This window comes from Toxorhynchites rutilus, chromosome 3 (assembly GCF_029784135.1).
Source record: "Toxorhynchites rutilus septentrionalis strain SRP chromosome 3, ASM2978413v1, whole genome shotgun sequence".
NCBI classification, from domain to species: domain Eukaryota; kingdom Metazoa; phylum Arthropoda; class Insecta; order Diptera; family Culicidae; genus Toxorhynchites; species Toxorhynchites rutilus.
This window is the reverse complement of record NC_073746.1, coordinates 294,186,384-294,203,806: the sequence shown is the minus strand read 5'-3', so window position 1 is coordinate 294,203,806 and position 17,423 is coordinate 294,186,384. Positions and strand designations below refer to the sequence as shown.

The 17,423-nt window shown below is 38.6% G+C and overlaps 2 protein-coding genes across 6 annotated transcripts in view; one reads left to right on the top strand and one right to left on the bottom strand.

Annotated features, from left to right (window-relative positions):
- LOC129775388 (tyrosine-protein kinase CSK) overlaps nucleotides 1-17,423 on the top strand; it is a 114,661-nt gene that overhangs the window by 59,649 nt on the left and 37,589 nt on the right. The gene's annotated exons all lie outside the window — the stretch shown is intronic.
- LOC129775390 (translationally-controlled tumor protein homolog) lies at nucleotides 4,033-4,889 on the bottom strand. Its single transcript, XM_055780089.1, has one exon. The coding sequence runs from the start codon at nucleotides 4,771-4,773 to the stop codon at nucleotides 4,258-4,260; it is 516 nt and encodes a 171-aa protein (XP_055636064.1). The 5' UTR covers nucleotides 4,774-4,889; the 3' UTR covers nucleotides 4,033-4,257.

Here is a 17,423-nt window from a genome sequence, read left to right as displayed (position 1 = left end):
GTCTCATGGCAGTAATTCAGGAGTGTTGGGCTATAATCAATATGGCAACACTTTAAAAGCTGCCTGACTCGATGCCATATCGAGTTTTCAAAGTGATCCGAAATGGAGGTGGGCATACTAAATATTAGCTACCGATTGGACTCGAAATTTGCCGCACAAATTTTCTTTTATTGAAATTTTAGGTTGCGGCTAAACGAATGCCCAACCTGATTCCACATATTTGAATTACTTAGAATACAAAAAGAGAATTTATACTTTTTTTAGAATGAATTCGATGAAAATAAACAATAATAGTCTTTTATGAACAAAACTGTACAAAGAATTGACTTATTTAAAAAAAAATTGAGTAAAAATAGGGTGCGGCTAAACGAATGTCTACCACTGTACACGAGGAAATATTCTCTACCCCAACTCGTGATGGAACATTTCGTATTGTCCGCTTTGTCCATCGCCAATGGCACAATTTGCAGTTTCGATAGGATAGCCGCTTTGTTCAAAATTATTATCGATACCTCTGTTTTTCACTAGAAGTTCCGTTCAGACCACTAGCAAAATAAAAAAGGGAGAGCATATTACTTTGGCTGCCAGCGAGAACATGCTCCAACCACTGCACAATTATAATTTTAATTTATCTATTTTCGAATCAATTTCAAAGCCATTGAAACGAGTTTTTTTGGGTAAATGAGTAACAAGTATCGTTCGTAGACGTTTTATCCTTCGAATGAAATGATTACCGTGCGACTTCTTTGAGCCGGCAAAGATTTATTAACACTAAAAGAAGGAATCGATTCCTCCTCGGAAATATCCAGCGCAAATAATAAACTCCCATCCTCAGCATTGGAATCGTCGATCGATTGGTGAAATATCCCCTACCCACATCAAACATTTCGTATTTTCCGCTATCGGTGATATAGCCAATTGCACCATTCGCACGTAATCGACACGTCGTTTTTCGCTAGAGGCTCCGTTCAGACCGGTAGCAAAATAGAAACGGGATTGGTCACGGAGAGCACAGTGCTTTTGCTGGCAGCGAGAACATGATTCAACCACTGCACAATCATAACTAAGTATATACAGATTTTTATGATCTCAATAGTCTGTTTTCAAAGCAACTTTTAAAGCTAAACAAAGCTTATCGGATCAATATGCAACAAGCATACAATTCTTAGACATTTTACCTTTCGAAAGAAGTGATTATAATACCACTTCGTTTAGCCGGCAAAGAGATATTAACGCTCAAAACCTTACAACGTAACGCTCTCTGCACTTTGAATTTACACCCCAGTACAGAAATGAAAGACGTTGTCTTACGTCAAAAAAATGAAATGAACATAAACAGAAAGAGGAATTCACGTTTGGATAAATATTGCATTCGGATAATTGTAGCGTTCGAATATGTGTTACATTCGGGTAAATTTCTTTCGGATAACTGTCCTTCTGGTGAAAGGAATTTGGGTAAATGTGACACAATTACAAAAAAGTATTATTCACGATATTGATTTAGTGCTGGATAGTTTTCTTTTTTATTGGTCGCGGCCGGGTTCCAAAGCGTTTGACAGCGTATCGCATGAAATTTCATGTCAGAAACTGATATCTAACCTCCGGTTATGGGAGGAATTTTTGAATCTCACAGATTTTGGATGCATAAAAAGTCAATCGCAATTAAATTTAGACATATGATGATGACAATTAAAATTTTGGTTAGTTGTCGCGGTCGGGTGACCTCTCTTTTGACCACTTTTACGAAAAGACAAACAACTTGATTCTCCCCTGGAATCCCCGAAGTGAAGTGAACCTAAAATAGAATTAAATTATGACAGCAACAGAAACAGGAGCGAACAATATCGCTTGCACTCTCTGTCGGTGGATTCGTTTCAACATGACCAGGGATGCGACGCGCTGCGCTGCATAATGTGATGAGATAACCATGTCTTCCAATGCGGCGATGAAATTGAGTGCAAAATGTGAATGAAAAATGTTCGCAGTGGCCGTATGAGAAAGCTCTATTTGCCGGGCTGCAATGATGATGCAGTATTGAAACTTGAGCGCCTTTCAACAGGGAACAAACAGTCACCATGCACAGTACTGTTGTCACTGTTGTTAATTATATACATCGGTGTTGTTTGTGCGCTTGTGTTATGAAAATACCATAACGGTTGAGCATTAACGTGGACAGAATCGTGTACGTTTAAGAATTTTTAAATTTTTAAGAGATCATTCGTCTCAAAAATTAAAATACCGCTTTCACGAATCTTTTCATAAATTATGAGACTAGAGAATCTGTCTAAGACTTTTGTAAACTTTGTTTTGTAAACATATCTGATCGCGATATATTATTTTTATTTGGTTTACTTTGGTTTGATTGATCCCATTTCCAGTTCCACACCTACATTGAATATTATTCGTAATCATTTCACGATGAAATCCTCCTTGAAATGATAGTGTCTGTGAAGGCCGTGCCAGATGATGGTTGGAGGGCGAGCGTTCCGCTTAGGTACTTGTGGAAGGACACTAGCAAACTTTCAGTGCCCTCTGAGAGAACGAAAAGGCGTTCCAATGATGGTCCCTAAAAGAGTTATGTATAAGAATTTCTTCATTCCAATTCTGATGTCCACCGTAAACCGTCATAGCTTGGCCCGGCGGCACATCCAGGGCTCGCCTATGCAAAACTTTTCACATTGCACTTAGCGCGAAACTCAGCCGCGCGTTTTTTTTTTTTCTAGACTCCTGCCTCCACGTTATCAAACCCACCTTACCCACAATGTGATGCAGGACCAGCCCGGAACTGGTTCCCCATCAACAACAAACGCGAAAGAGAGAAACATACCGTCTGGACCGTCCTTCTGCTCACTAAAAGGTGAAATTAGGGTCCGCAGCTGTGCACAACGCCGCACGGGGGTCGACCAAACAAAACCCGTTTTGCAAGATGCTACTTTCTGCACGCGAGCGTTTTCACTTGATTTTGCTCTCTAATAGCACCGGGATACTGCAATCATGATGAGTAATGGCCGAGAAAGAAAATCAGCCGCATCCCATCATGGATATGGATATGTTTGTGCCTACCGACTGGCGACTGCGGCTGAATATGCCGGAGATGGTGTGTATACTGATAGCTAGCCGTCCGTACTGTAAAGATAAAATGATGATTGGAAGATAGGGGGAAACTTTGAAGAAATTTTACTTCTGCACACAGTAGCGCACAGAAAATGTGTTTTGTTTCAGAGGCAGTCTTGATGAACTCATCCTGTACCAGTTTCGTCTACAAGTCGCATATAGCCCTAGAATTCCTTCAAGTTAGTTCGTTTGCAAACGTAGGATCGAACGAGCTTTGTGTGATGTGTAGTGCTTCTGTGATATTAGTTGCCGGAGATAGAATGACCTTCGAGCCTGTGAGATTCACTTGGAGGCCATGTCTGGATTACCTAGGCTTGGGTGAGTGGTTACAGTTCATCTTTTATCTGTTGTTTCAAGGACGTCGCGCAATCTATACAAGCTCACACCCAGAGAGGAACCGGTTGAAAAGACGGAGGGAAGCATTGCTGGTCTACATTCCAAAAAATACCAGTTCTTCGGCCGATACATGTAGTTTGTGCGCTGAAAAGTGAAATCAGTCCTTTCCATTTTTGTGTTCTGCTGTACTGGTTTGACTTACCGATCGATCTGTGCCGCCAACCTATCGGGTATAGGTGACTTGCAAAATATGGTGGGACCGCTTTAGAAACGGTATGATTGATGGTATCTAGAACGGGCTTTGAATCATGGCTGTTGAACGAGAGCACCGGATAGCATTTCGATTATGGTAGAAACTAGATAAATCTCTATCAAACTATGTACGGGAATACCATTGAAAAAGCGGAATTATTCCCTAAAAGCTATGTGCCTAAGTTTTTTTTCATGATAGCCTTTTCCGCTTCAAAGTTTGAAAACTGTTTGAAGTTATCTACGACTTTTATATTTCAGTCAGAATTTCATTTGGATTTCCTGTAAAACTCATTTGGAAGAAAGAATTTTGAACTTCGTTTTTAACTCAGTATCTGGCTCGAATCAAACCTTTATTTTTATTCATATTATTAATTTTCGTTGTCAAAAAATACCTCAAATCATATTTATTGAGCTACTGTTATAAAGTGTTGTCCTTCATCCTAAAATTAGGCCTTAATTTAGAATAATAAAACCCTGATGAATGTCCGAAACCATAGCATTCGTCTGTTCACATCGTTCCGAACACAGACTTTCGTCCATTGACAAAAATGTCCATTAGAATTTCTCCTCCTCGAGACCATGCTTGAAGCAGAGCAGCACCGGTACACTTTCGCCGTCGATATCGCGATACTCAAGCATGGCAATCAGTCCATCGCAGTCCATGGACTCACCGGTGAAGAACTGTAGATCCTTGAACCGGCCGAGCAAATCCTTCATCACATTGTTGATGTTGGTCTTGAACACCTCCACCTCACTGGGGTTTTTCTCCTCCAGCCGAGTGACAAGCTTCTTCATGTAGTCCTTCAGGTAGGTGGTGAACTGTTTCTTGTTGGCGAAACCCGTCTCGACGAGGCGGTGGTTCAGCACTACATCAACGCCGGATTCGGTGGCATTGTCGGTTCCCTCGTCGGTTTCCTCGGCGGATGGATTGGCCCCATCCAGCTGGATGTCACCTAGAGTACGGGACACGTGCTTTCCGTACACTTCGTACATCACGCTGTCGACCAGCTTCATCCTGTAGCTGTCCGAGAACATCTCGTCGCCAGTGAAAATGTCCTTCCAAATTTTCATTGTGAGCAGATAAAGAAATTTATGAAATCAAACCAATCTTGCAGATCTCGGTTGTATTCTTAAATAGGGGCAATATTTGAACGTTAGGTGGAATAAGACGTATTGACACGTTTTCTGAAACTGATCTATGAGACTAGAGATTGCTTATTTATACCATCCACAATAAATACCCTGGATGCAGGTATTTCTACAACCGGGTTGAGAAAAATGAACGATGGACAGTCGTCAAAAATTTTTGACAATTATTTTAATTGAAATCGGTTTACCTGATGTATAGGAAGATGAGAGGAGTTGGTAATTTCCGATCATAATGCATGGTACAAGGCTTGTTTGTGAACAAAATTGTCTAATTTTGTACGATAATTTATAGCATTAAATATAAACAGTCAAGAACAATGTTCTCTCATATTTTAACCCTTTGCGGTCGGAATTAATTTCCTTTGAAAGAGATCCTCTTATCTTTCCACGCTAACAATATTTTATTTATACCGAGTACCGTTACCTCTAATTCATAGGAGCTCAGTATACATTTGTGTAAAAGGTAGCTAGACATCAAAAATTCGTTTAGTGAAAATGTAAACTATTACATCGTTGATGATTATGTTTCCTTGCTTGCAGACAAACGACCGCAAAGGGTTAATTCTTCATAATCAAAATAGTGAAGAGGGCGTTCGAGCTTGAAACTATTTATGTGATGAATATGGGGAAAACAACGACAAAACGTCAGTGCCGAAATATAACGTTGATCTACGTTTTATCTAGTCTAGTTGAAGGTGTAAAATGCAAAACATGGGTATTGCTAAATACACATTATCGGATATCAAATCGCGTGATTGCTGAAAAATTTCATTTATCGAACACGACCGTTCCTAATTTTGGGTGTGGTTGGAGTGTTACCTGAAAATTGTCAATAACAGAATTTTTGTTCACCATTACCTGTTTTTGCATTTACTCATTGTTCCATAAATTCTAATCTAGGGTGAGGACAATTAAGCACGACTGATGGTACCTGTGGGGTTCAGCCCATATTCACGTTAACGATCGCTAGCTTTACTTCATTATCAATCGTTGTCTACCGTCGAATGTTATTATGTATTTATCATCTCGTTGAAATACCTGCATTGTCCTATTTTTTTATCCCATTTATTTATTTATTTAGGCTCATTAACATTTTAACTGTAGCAAACCGGGTTTAATCGTGTACATGTTAAATGTTTATCGTATCTATACACATGGTAAATTACACAGTACCCATTTAGGCGTAAGAATATTTCTTCTGTTCCATTGCACAATGGTCCAGGAGATGCATTTAAGTGGAAATTAGCCTTTAGGGCTTGACAGTTATTCTCTAGACAAAAACTGTCTTAGACAAAGTTGTTACTCATGATAGAACGCTCGTTTTCATGATGTCGAAAATAGGGTGACCAAAATTGTCGATATAGCGCCTTTTTTTCTAAGTTACTTTAGGGTCACCATGAAAAAAAAACTGTTTTTTTTATCTAACTTTTATGTTTCAAATTTTACATGCAAACTATCTTCGAAAGACTTTTAGAGCTTACTAATACCAACATTTTTCGAAGCAGAACTTGTCAATATCTCAACTTTACTCAAAGTTATTGATATTTCTTCCCAAAAAAGCATGCTCTTTTCATTTGTTTGTCATTCTTTCTGGGGCAAACGTATACAAAGTTTATTGGATGCATTTGAAAGAGCATATTTCACTCTACATGATGTGTGATTTTCAAAACTATGTTATTTTTTTGTGTTTGAGTAAACGAAAATTGAAATCATGAGTTTTGGGTAAAAAAACATCAATAACTTTGAGTAGGATTAAGATATAGACATGTTCTGCAAAATGTTGGTATTGATTAGCTCTAAAAGTCGTACGAAGACCATTTTGATGTAGAATTTGAAATATAAAAGTTAAAGCAGAAAAAACACGTTTTTTCATGGTCACCCTAATGCAACTTAGAAAAAAGCGTTAGGTTTGTTTTTGTCTAGAGAATAACTGTCAAGCTCTAAATGCTAATTTCCACTTAAATGCATCTCCTGGACCATTGTGCATTGTTAAGTTAGACCGGACAGCGGATACAGTTGATATGGTCATTGTTGTATTATTATTTGCACAACAGCCCAATGTTTCTTGTTGCAAATAGCAGAGATTGTATGAATGGAGAGAGGTCAGGACTTCGATCGATCTCCATCACTGATGATTGTTGCGTGGACATAGTTATTCTATAAGAACCCAAGGATGGTCAAATGAGAGCACTGAGTAAGTGGTTTTTTACAATAATTTAAACATGTACACCGAACAATGAACCATTTTTAATCTTCGTAATACTTTTTACCGACACTACTAAACTGATGAAACGCATTTAGGATGATGCGTGTTCATCTCGCGACAAATTGTATACGCGCTTCGAAGATGATCGATGAACGTTTGAGATAATCGAAGATAGCAACAAGATTGTGCGGGAGTCCAACCAAGAGCAACCACAATATTGAATGTTTTAATTTAATCTCACCAAACTTGGTTTTCAATAAATCGATTGTTTAATTCGCTGTGTGGCTTATGGCGCCGTCCTGTGGAAACCACATATTGTCCGAATCCAAATCATCCAATTCTGGCCAAAAATATTCGTTATGATTGAGCGGTAGCGATTCCCATTCACAGTAACGTGCCGGTCTCGATCATCACAGAAGAAGTACGGCCCAATGACGTCGCCGGACCATAAACCGCACCAAACTGTAATTTTTTTCGGGATGCAATGGGTGGCTCATGGAGTACGTGTGGATTGCTGCCTGACTAATAACGTATATTTTGCTTATTGACGAAGCCATTCAGCCAGTAATGAGCCTCATCGCTGAAGATGATTTTTCGATGAAAATCTGGATCATTTTCAAGTTGTTGCTCAGCCCAATTCCCAATTCACGACGCTTCTGGTGGTCAAGCGGTAAAGATCTTTTCGCAAACGTCACATAGATGCCCAACGCTTGAGAACGACGTGTGAGAGACTGATTTGGGTCTTCCTCAATTGATGCGCTAGCGGCAACAATATTCTCGACACCACGGGCACTTCTTTGTCTCACTGACACGGGGACATTTTGTACTGTGCCTGTGGTTTCAAATTTTTCCACTATACGCTCAATTGTTGATCTGACAGGATGATTATTGCGACCATAAATTGGACGTAGCGCTCTTAAAGTTGAGATCATTGACTCCGAATTTCGATGGTAAATTTTAATAATCTCGACTTGTTGGCTTGTTGTTGACTTGTTGGATCGTATATCTTTCCATTATAAAATGGCAAACCTTACGGTCTACTTTTGTAGAGTCCCTATTGAAATACCCGTTTTTTTATTTGATGGGCTCTACATTACCTTAGTCTGTAAATGGTTTCTATTGATTGAGATTGGAAGCATTCAAATATCCCCATACCATCAATAAGTAACAACTAATGCATCGGAAATCGGTCGCTCGAAATGCAAATGCAGAAAACAAACACTACATCGGGTGAACGAACTCTGTGGAGACACAAAATATTACAATCTAAACTCCACCCGATGGCAATTTATTCACACAGCCAGAGCTTAAAAACAAATCATTTGCGATTCATGTTGAGCGGTTTTGCTCCTGCCAGAGAGTGATCAATATAATTTCGTGAATGAAAAAGTGGTGCGATTTCCCGATAATCCCGATAAGTGTGTGATTTTGTCTTGCTTATTCAGTTATTTTTGAAGTTACTCCGAAATGGCAACGCAAATCGGTGGTGCAAGAGGAAATGCAAACAAAATATTTACTAAGGGTTAAGGATTGCATAGGCTTGGACACCGAGGATATAACTCAGGTTTTCACTTAAGCAACCAATCGAATCAAAGTGGATTTCCAGTTTTGAGACCGCTCTCTGCAAATCATGTTCTCGGGGAGTCCAAACGATTAACTCTAATCGCTTACTGGTCTCTGCAAAAATGCTCTGCGAATTTTCGCAATTCCTTTGCGCCCTCTTTACGTAATACCGTGGTCTTAACAGCAGTAGCGCTACTACATCAAATGCCAACTATCTCAACAACAGTTGCCAAGGTGAACTATTTAGCAGCAGATACCATAGCGCCTCTCGTCAGAATGCGTCCGATCGAGAGTGATCTCTGACAGTTGGTGGCAGTGCGTGACCATAGTTCGTCAAACCCTGCCGATGGTGCAGTTAATATGCTAATGCTAATGTTGAACAAATTACGTCTGATGTCTGTATACCGACCACCGACCAAGTTTTGTTCAGCAGAACAGTTGGGAGAGAGGAGGAATCCTGGTCCTCGAGACCTCGCGTCGACATGAACAAAAATAATACATGCAAATGGTTTATTTTGGTTCCTTTTTGTCGCACAGCGGTGCTAAATTAAATATTTACTACAAATGGCTCGTATGAATTCATGTTTGTGGAATGTCTGGAAGAACCGACATCCGGGATACTAAATAAAAAATATCCTCTCAATAGAGACTTTGTTGCTATTGCACGCAATATTGGCACACTCTCGACTTTCAGCATATTTTTCTACACTCATCACACGTTCCACACATCAAGCGCAGCGTAATTTGTGAAGCAATAAGAGAAAAGCGACTGGAATTTGTCACCTGGCTGGGCCAAAAAAAAACCGTTAGGGCACGTACCGTCGCTGTGGATTTCAGGCCAAAAATGCCGGTACGCAAACATAAATTCTCACGGTACTGACGACGGCTTGGTTCTTTCTTCTTTGCTTCTTCTGCTGCTCCAGCCTGTTGACGAGCAGGAGTTTGCGGTTCATTTATACCTTCGCACAATGAAACGTCACTTTAGTCGACGTCCCGTACGTAGGGTCGTAGAATTTCATCGTGTGCCATTTGGACGAAAATAAAAGCCTATTTCTGTTACCTCACTCTCTCATTCGCAAGTGATTTGTTCGTAATGGCACGAAACTTTCTGAAATGGGTTCTATTTCATCAACTGGATATTTTTGCAAGCGCTTTGGGGTATTTTAGCCAATGTTTGTCTGTCAGTTTACCTTAGTGTTCTGTATAACTCGAGAAGCACTGAATCGATTATCGTGAAAAAAATTGCATATATGGGTAATCATTAACGACTCAAACTTCAGTAAAATATAATCCTTAGGAAAAATGCTTATTTATCTTAAAAAAACTATCGAAACCAGTGTCTTAGAATATCAACAAATATTCACGAGTAACGAATATGATTTTGTTTCAGTGTAAATGACCTTTTTTCAGCTCGAAACACACTGCCCTCATTATATTGATGACAATAACAAACGAGTTGAGATAGGCTTGAGAATTGAGTATTCCTTCCTTTTCCTGAAAAAAATGTCACCCTTCTAAACTCGAGCAAACCGCGAGTAATCGGTTCTCTACTTCATTAACACTAGAATTAATGAAAAATGTTTATATAAAGGGTGTGTCACATCAAATTGCATCACGGAAAAAACGCTGTAGAAATTTAATTTTTAGGAATTATATCTTCAGCTTTCGCTTATAATCAGATAAGAGTGTATAGATCACGTTGGCCATGCTTCACTGTCAATTTTTCGTAAATTTGGAAAAATGTCGTCGAACGAAAAAGAGCGTCGTGAATTAATCCTGTGCACTCATTTCGAGAATCCGGAGTTGTCACATCGGGACATCGGTAAGATGCTGGGAATCGTCCAATCCACGATCAGCAGAGTACTAAAACAATACTTCGAGAACCTAACCATCGACCGGAAGGTGAAGAATGGCAAAAATGGATGCTCCGTCAGTGAAAAAGATCACAAGCGCATAGTTAAGCAGTTTAGACGTGATCCGAGAAGTTCGGTCCGGGATGTCGCCAATAAGCTGAATTTGTCAAGTTCATTCGTCCAGCGGACCAAGCAGCGGGAGGGCCTGCGTACATACAAGGTTCAGAAGGCTCCTAACCGCGACGAAAGGCAAAACATGGTGGGGAAGACGCGAGCCCGGAAGCTGTACACCGAAATGCTGACGAAGCCGCATTGCCTGGTAATGGACGACGAAACCTACGTCAAAGCGGACTTTCGTCAGCAGCCGGGTCGTCAGCACCCGGGCCGGAAGATTCGCAAGCAGAAACTATCCAAGTTTGCCAAAAAGTACATGGTGTGGCAAGCGATCTGCTCTTGCGGAAAGCGGAGCGCCCCCTTCGTGATGACCGGCACGGTAAACGGGCAGGTTTACCATAAGGAGTGCCTACAGAAGCGCTTACTACCATTATTGAAGCAGCACGAGGGCCCGACCATCTTCTGGCCGGATCTCGCTTCGTGCCACTATTCAAAGGACGTGTTGGAGTGGTACGAAGCCAACGGGGTCACCTTCGTGCCAAAGGAAATGAACCCGCCCAACGCGCCGGAGCTTCGCCCAATAGAGAAATATTGGGCGATTATGAAGCAGGCCCTCCGGAAGAACCCAAAAGTTGTCAAATCGGAGGCGGACTTCAAGAGAAAATGGATTTCTGTTCAAAAAAAACTACAACCTGACGTTGTACAGAACCTTATGGACGGGGTAAAGAGGAAGGTGCGAGCATACGGGCTTGGGCTCGTAGTATGAATAAAAAGAAAATGACAAAAGTTGTTTAATAGTTTTTATTTTACTGTCTAAAATTGTCAAAAGGATCGGTCTACTGGGCGAATTTCTACAGCGTTTTTTCCGTGATGCAATTTGATGTGACACACCCTTTATACTTGTAACAATACAGATAGGAGTTTGGCTCCTTTAAACTTATGTAACTGAGCCTGTAAAATAAACGATTTAATAAAAAAAAAATAACAAACGAGTTCATTTTGTTCATATCGCTGATGCATGAACAAATTTGCTATAATGAATGAATGCGGCATTGAGTAGGGTTCATAACTTCGCTGTTATTTATACTTTGAATATCAAAAGCAACAAATTGATCTTTGACCTTTTTGCACCTTTGGTTATGCAAAAATTAAAGCAATATTTTTAGTGCAGCGAAAAAAATATTTTTTTTTTAGTCTTACAAAGGGAAAATTGAAAATTTGAATTTTTCATCAAATACACAATTTATTCTATTGAAAAAACTTCATGATCTTACACAGTAGATCCTTAATAGAACGTTCCCAGCGACTTGTAGCATTTTCAACGAGTTTAAACTGGATTTTCTGTTGGTTCTCTAAAATCGCGATTTGTTTGCATAAAAATGACACCCAAATTTATATCGTACATTTTTAGCAGCGCAAAAAAATGGAATTGTATTGTATAGGGTAGGCGGAGGGGACGCGTGACCAAGTGAGCTACCTGTTGAATCAATAATGGGGTGTGTGTTCTCTATCGTTTCCATCGGCTTCGTTCAGCAAGAAACTTTGAACTTTGAATATCATTTTTACGCAAGACATTAGTAGTAGTGATCGAAAAGTGTTTGAGTGACGGTGGGTTCAGACGAATGGTTGGAACCCGATAATCACTACTACTTATTTCGTGGTGTTGTGTTGTGTTGCGTTCGGGTTGTGTGGTGTAGTGAAGTGAAATAATAATGAAAAAAAAATTTTTTCTGAGATTGTCAACCTGTCCTATTTGACAATCCTAGTTTGAACGGGCGGACGAGACGCCACTGAGGATAGGGCGAGGCTAGTTGGTCATTTTTGAATAAATTTGGTTATAACTTTGTAGTACGATGTTTTGCGTTAGAATGTTATGTACCACAAAAAAGCTTACCTTTTACCCTTCCAATGAAAAATAACCAGAGACTTTATATTTCAGAATAAATTGACTAACTAACCCCACACACGGGGTAAGTTGGTCAATATATAGGGCATGTTTTTATATAACAGGCATGTTCTTTTGGTCAAATAATAAGCGTTTTTTTTCCATTAGAGGTTTCCTTCATTATTGACTAATTCATTAGATCAAAACAAGAACAGTTAACAAATATCATGTTGTCAACTAAAAACAAAGGGGGGTCTCCGTAGCCACATTGGTTGCGCGTTCGCTTAGTAAGCGATCGATCGTGAGTTCAAAACTCAGGACCCTCATTGACCATCTTTGTGTTGTTACAGAATAGCTAGGTCCACGCAACAATCATCAGCGATGGAGATCGATCCACGGTCGAAATAAGATCGATTCATCTATACAACTGCTCTGCTCTGCAGGACACATCGGGCTGCTGTTCTATAAATAACTCAACAATGATCAATCAACTGTCTCCGCTGTCCGGTGGTCCAACTGGATAATGGAAGAACAGAAAAAATACTCTTACGCCTAAATGGCTACTGTGTGAATGTACCATATGTAATGGTAAAGTAGGAATACTGGCGAACGGCAACTGTGTAATGTACTAATTATAGATATGATAACCATGTGACATGTACACGATTAAAAAATTCGGCTCTGTTACAGCTGAAATGCCAATGAGCCTTAAATAAATAAATGGGTTAAAAAAAAAGTAAAAACAAAAAAAAATGAAAAAAAGATTCTCATCTTTTTTTTATCTGAGAACTACATAAAAGTTTTCAGAAGTCTGGCTCGGCTCAGAATACAGGGAAACTTCGATATAACGTACCCTCGTTATAACGTACCCTCGATATAACGTCACTCGATTCCAAAGTGTAAAGGAAAAAAATTTCAATATTTTTTTTCTGATAGAACAATGAATTATCTGTATTGTGATGCTAAAACAAGTTTTGTACCTTCAATCAATCCCGAAATACAGCTGGTTTTGTAATTCCGGATTCTAAATGAATCAAGCTATTATCAACAGTACGAAGGGAAACATCACGAGAAAGGCTGGTTTCGTCTTCTGATTGAAGTTATTCATTAACTTTACTAAAACAGCAACACAATAAAGTATTATAGACTACGTTTGTGAGTACTTTATTATGCTTCGATATAACGTGCAATTCGGTACAACGTACAATTTTGAAAGTGAAATGTTATATCGAAGTTTACCTGTAGTAGCTTCCGGCTTTTTAGTCGATAGCATGGATTCCGTTGTTGGAAATCAGGCAATCTTTTCCAGCCATGTATCTGGCATCAAAATCCGGAACTTTGCGGCACACAGCTAGAGATGTGTAAATTTTTCCGTTTATTCGATTATTCGATTAATCGAGCGAATATTTATTTCTTGTAAACAAAATGAACAGACATTTATAATAATAGATTATGGACATTTATAATATTATAGATTATGAAGTCATTAAAAGTTACATTAAATATAATTTCAAAACAAACATGGTGCAGAATAATGGTTTTTGAAAGAAATGGTATTTCAGTATATGGATAAATTTACCATCGCATGATTTTTAGCGGACGATTGAAAAAAGAGCACATCATGAAAATGATGTACAATATTTTATGGCACCAACATACAATTTTTTGTTTTCAAAATTACCTGTTCTTACATTCCGACATTACATTCGAATGTTGTTGAAATAGCAGAGTTGTTGGAAATTTCTGCTTGGCCCATATAACTACTAGTTCAAAAGAAGTATATTTATGGAATCATTGACTTCTAGTATGGTATCTTTTACCAGTACGGGACCATCTCCTTCGATTCCGATTTTTTTTAAAGGCGATCTGGCGTAGTGGTGACATCCATACCTCTCACGCAAAGGTCACGAGTTCAATTCTCACTTCCGGCATTCTTCCAAAAATGGAAGTAAAATTGACGAACCAGCTAAAAGTGTTGAAGGTCTCTTCAGAGGGACTTCGATATAACGTACATTTTAGATTGAAAATTGAACGTTGTATCGAATTTTACGTTATATCGAAGCATAATAATAACTTAGAAATGTAGCTTACATTAATTTATTGTGTTGCTGTTTGAGTAAGGTTAATGAATAAATTCAACTAAACGACAAAGCCAACCATTCTCATGATGTTTCCCATCGTACTGTTGATTAAAGTTTGATTCATTTAGAATCCGAAATAACAAAACATTTGTAATTCGGGATTGGTAAAGGTACAAAACAAGCTTTAGTATCAAAATACAGATAAATTATTGTTCTTTCAGAAAGTTCGATGAAAAAAGTACGTTGTATCGAGTGGCGTTACATCGAAGGTACGTTATAACGAGGGTACGTTATATCGAATAGAGAAAAATTCCGCCTTTTACTCCTGCAGACGCTGAATTCTTCCCAGTCTCCTCCACAACCAGGGAATTAGTTTTATGCTTCAACCGTAAATGGTTTAGTATATTTTCATATTTTGATTTTTCATTATTCGATGCAAAATTACTCGATTAAAATTGAAGATATTCGATTATTTGAATTATTCGAACGATTAACTGGCGTCTCTACGCACAGCCGGTTTCTTGCTTGCATTTGTTTTGACATTTGTACCGTACGCCCCAAAATATATTGAAATAACCTTCAGGTATGCTGCATCATTCAATACATTATTGTGAGTTGTTGATATTCAATGTTAGCATTTATGATATTTAATGGAATTTTCACAGCAAAAAATTCAAATATGACAATTATATTGCAAGTGGTTTGTGCGGTAGTTGCCTGAAAATTTTACATGCGTTGCTCTCAAACGGGCAATTTTTAGCAACGGTGCTATTCGTATGCCCAACTAAACCCGTTTTTTTATCCCATTTATTTATTTATTAGGCTCATTAGCATTTTAGCTTTAACAGAGCCGAGTTTTAATCGTGTACATATACATATGTTTATGTTTCTATAAATTGTATATTACACAGTAGCCATTTTTAGGCGTTAGGTTTTTCTGTTCCATTACATTATGGAAAATTACACAGTAGTAGCCATTTAGGCGTAAGGGTATTCTTTCTGTTCTTCCATTGTTCAGCAGACCGGACAGCGGAGACAGTTGATATTGATCATTGTTGGGTTATTTATAGAACAGCAGCCCGATGTTTCTTGCAGAGCAGAGCAGTTGTATGGATGAATCGATCTTATTTCGACCGTGGATCGATCTCCATCGCTGATGATGGTTGCTTGGACGTAGTTATTCTATAACAACACAAAGATGGTCAATTGAGGGTCCTGAGTTTGAACTCACGATCGATCGCTTAGTAAGCGAACGCGTAACCAAGTGGCTACGAAGACCCCCACTACTAACCCCGTTGTTGTGTGACCAAATAGCCCCTCTATATATGAAAAAGAATATTCATGAAAATTCAATAAAAATAATTTTAAAATCGTTTTCCATTAACATTTAAAACTAATACATAAAATAAACCTTTGTTTTACGTTAGAACCGTTTTTTTCATGGTTATTAACCAAATTTTATAATGCACAAACAGTGAATGATTTTTGGTAAAATCGGCACCATGTTCATATTTTTTAACCTACCTAATAAAAAGTTTATCTCATTTGCTTTTTTATTACATTAGCAATTCACTATTTTTCATCCATAGATTGTTAATTTTTTGGACGCTCAGATTTCATGATATCGTCACTGAACAACTTATCCTTATGACCAACTAGCCCCGCCCTACCCTACATCGATAAAAACGTATGTGCTCCCTAGTCGGAACATATCATTAGCATTCGTTAATAAAACAACAGTACTCGTTTGATGGAAACCCTGCCACCAGATGTTATAATTATTATCGAATCAAATGGTGGAAGAAACCTGAAGAGCGTCCCGGTGATCATATTGCGCTCGCAGCACGAACTGCAATGAAAACCACTCAACCGGACACGATTCTTCGAACGAACCGCGTCCCACTGAACCGATTAATTTCTGGGTAAATAAAGTAATTAAGAGCGCTTAGCACCAAACACCATCCACCCCCGTGCGCCTGTGTGCCATCGATTGTGTATTCATTTCTTCGATTTTTTTCTCACTTCTTTGAACTCCAGTTGCTGCAAATAGAAGATATTTATTATGCTGTGTGGCATGTGCAGGCTTTTAATCGTTGGTGGGAAACAATTATGCTTCGCACGGATTGATATTTGAGTGCAGTGTATGATTCATAGAATTTTTCACTTCTATCGCGTGCCGCATGAAGTCACTGTCGGTTCGTGTGTGCCAAATGTATATTTTACTTTGTGTTGCGCGTGGAACTTTTGAGCTGAAGGCTCAATTTATCGTAAATTTTAATAATGAGAAATACACATGTGAACTATCTGTTTAATCGCGAGACACATGATATGGACTCACAGCATAAACATTGTTTCATTTAGCTCTGAATTCAGCCCGTTGATGTCTAGGGTCCCTAAAATACTCATTTTCACATTCACTTTGCCAATCATCCTATCCTTCCGTTAAATTCAGCTTCGTTTCAAATATTGTGTTAAATATTTAGATTATACCACAACAATATAATTTATGTTTCAATTTATTATAAGATTTTAAATTCGAACCATAGGTTTCAATTAAGAATTCAGGAATGATTTTCAGATCCAACTCTCACATCAAGAGTCCCGCCCGTAAGAGAGCAAATGTTTAGATAAAAATCTGCAAGAAGTTTCTCTATTCGATGCACTGCATATAATTGAGTTGATTTTTGGTTTTCTCATCAATTGAAATGACTCTATATTTCGCTGGCGGGGTCAGAAGGACCACCCGAGGTAAGACGGATCAAGAGTAATTTCGAACTGTTTAGCGTAGTTAAAAATAACAGCAACAGTATTTTCTGAAGTAGTTCAGGATAACTCGATTATATATGGTTCGATTATATACAATTTTGGAC

What these genes read in the sequence shown, in the direction of transcription:
- LOC129775390 (XM_055780089.1), bottom strand. Translation starts at nt 4,773, where the DNA reads ATGAAAATTTGGAAGGACATTTTCACTGGCGACGAGATGTTCTCGGAC.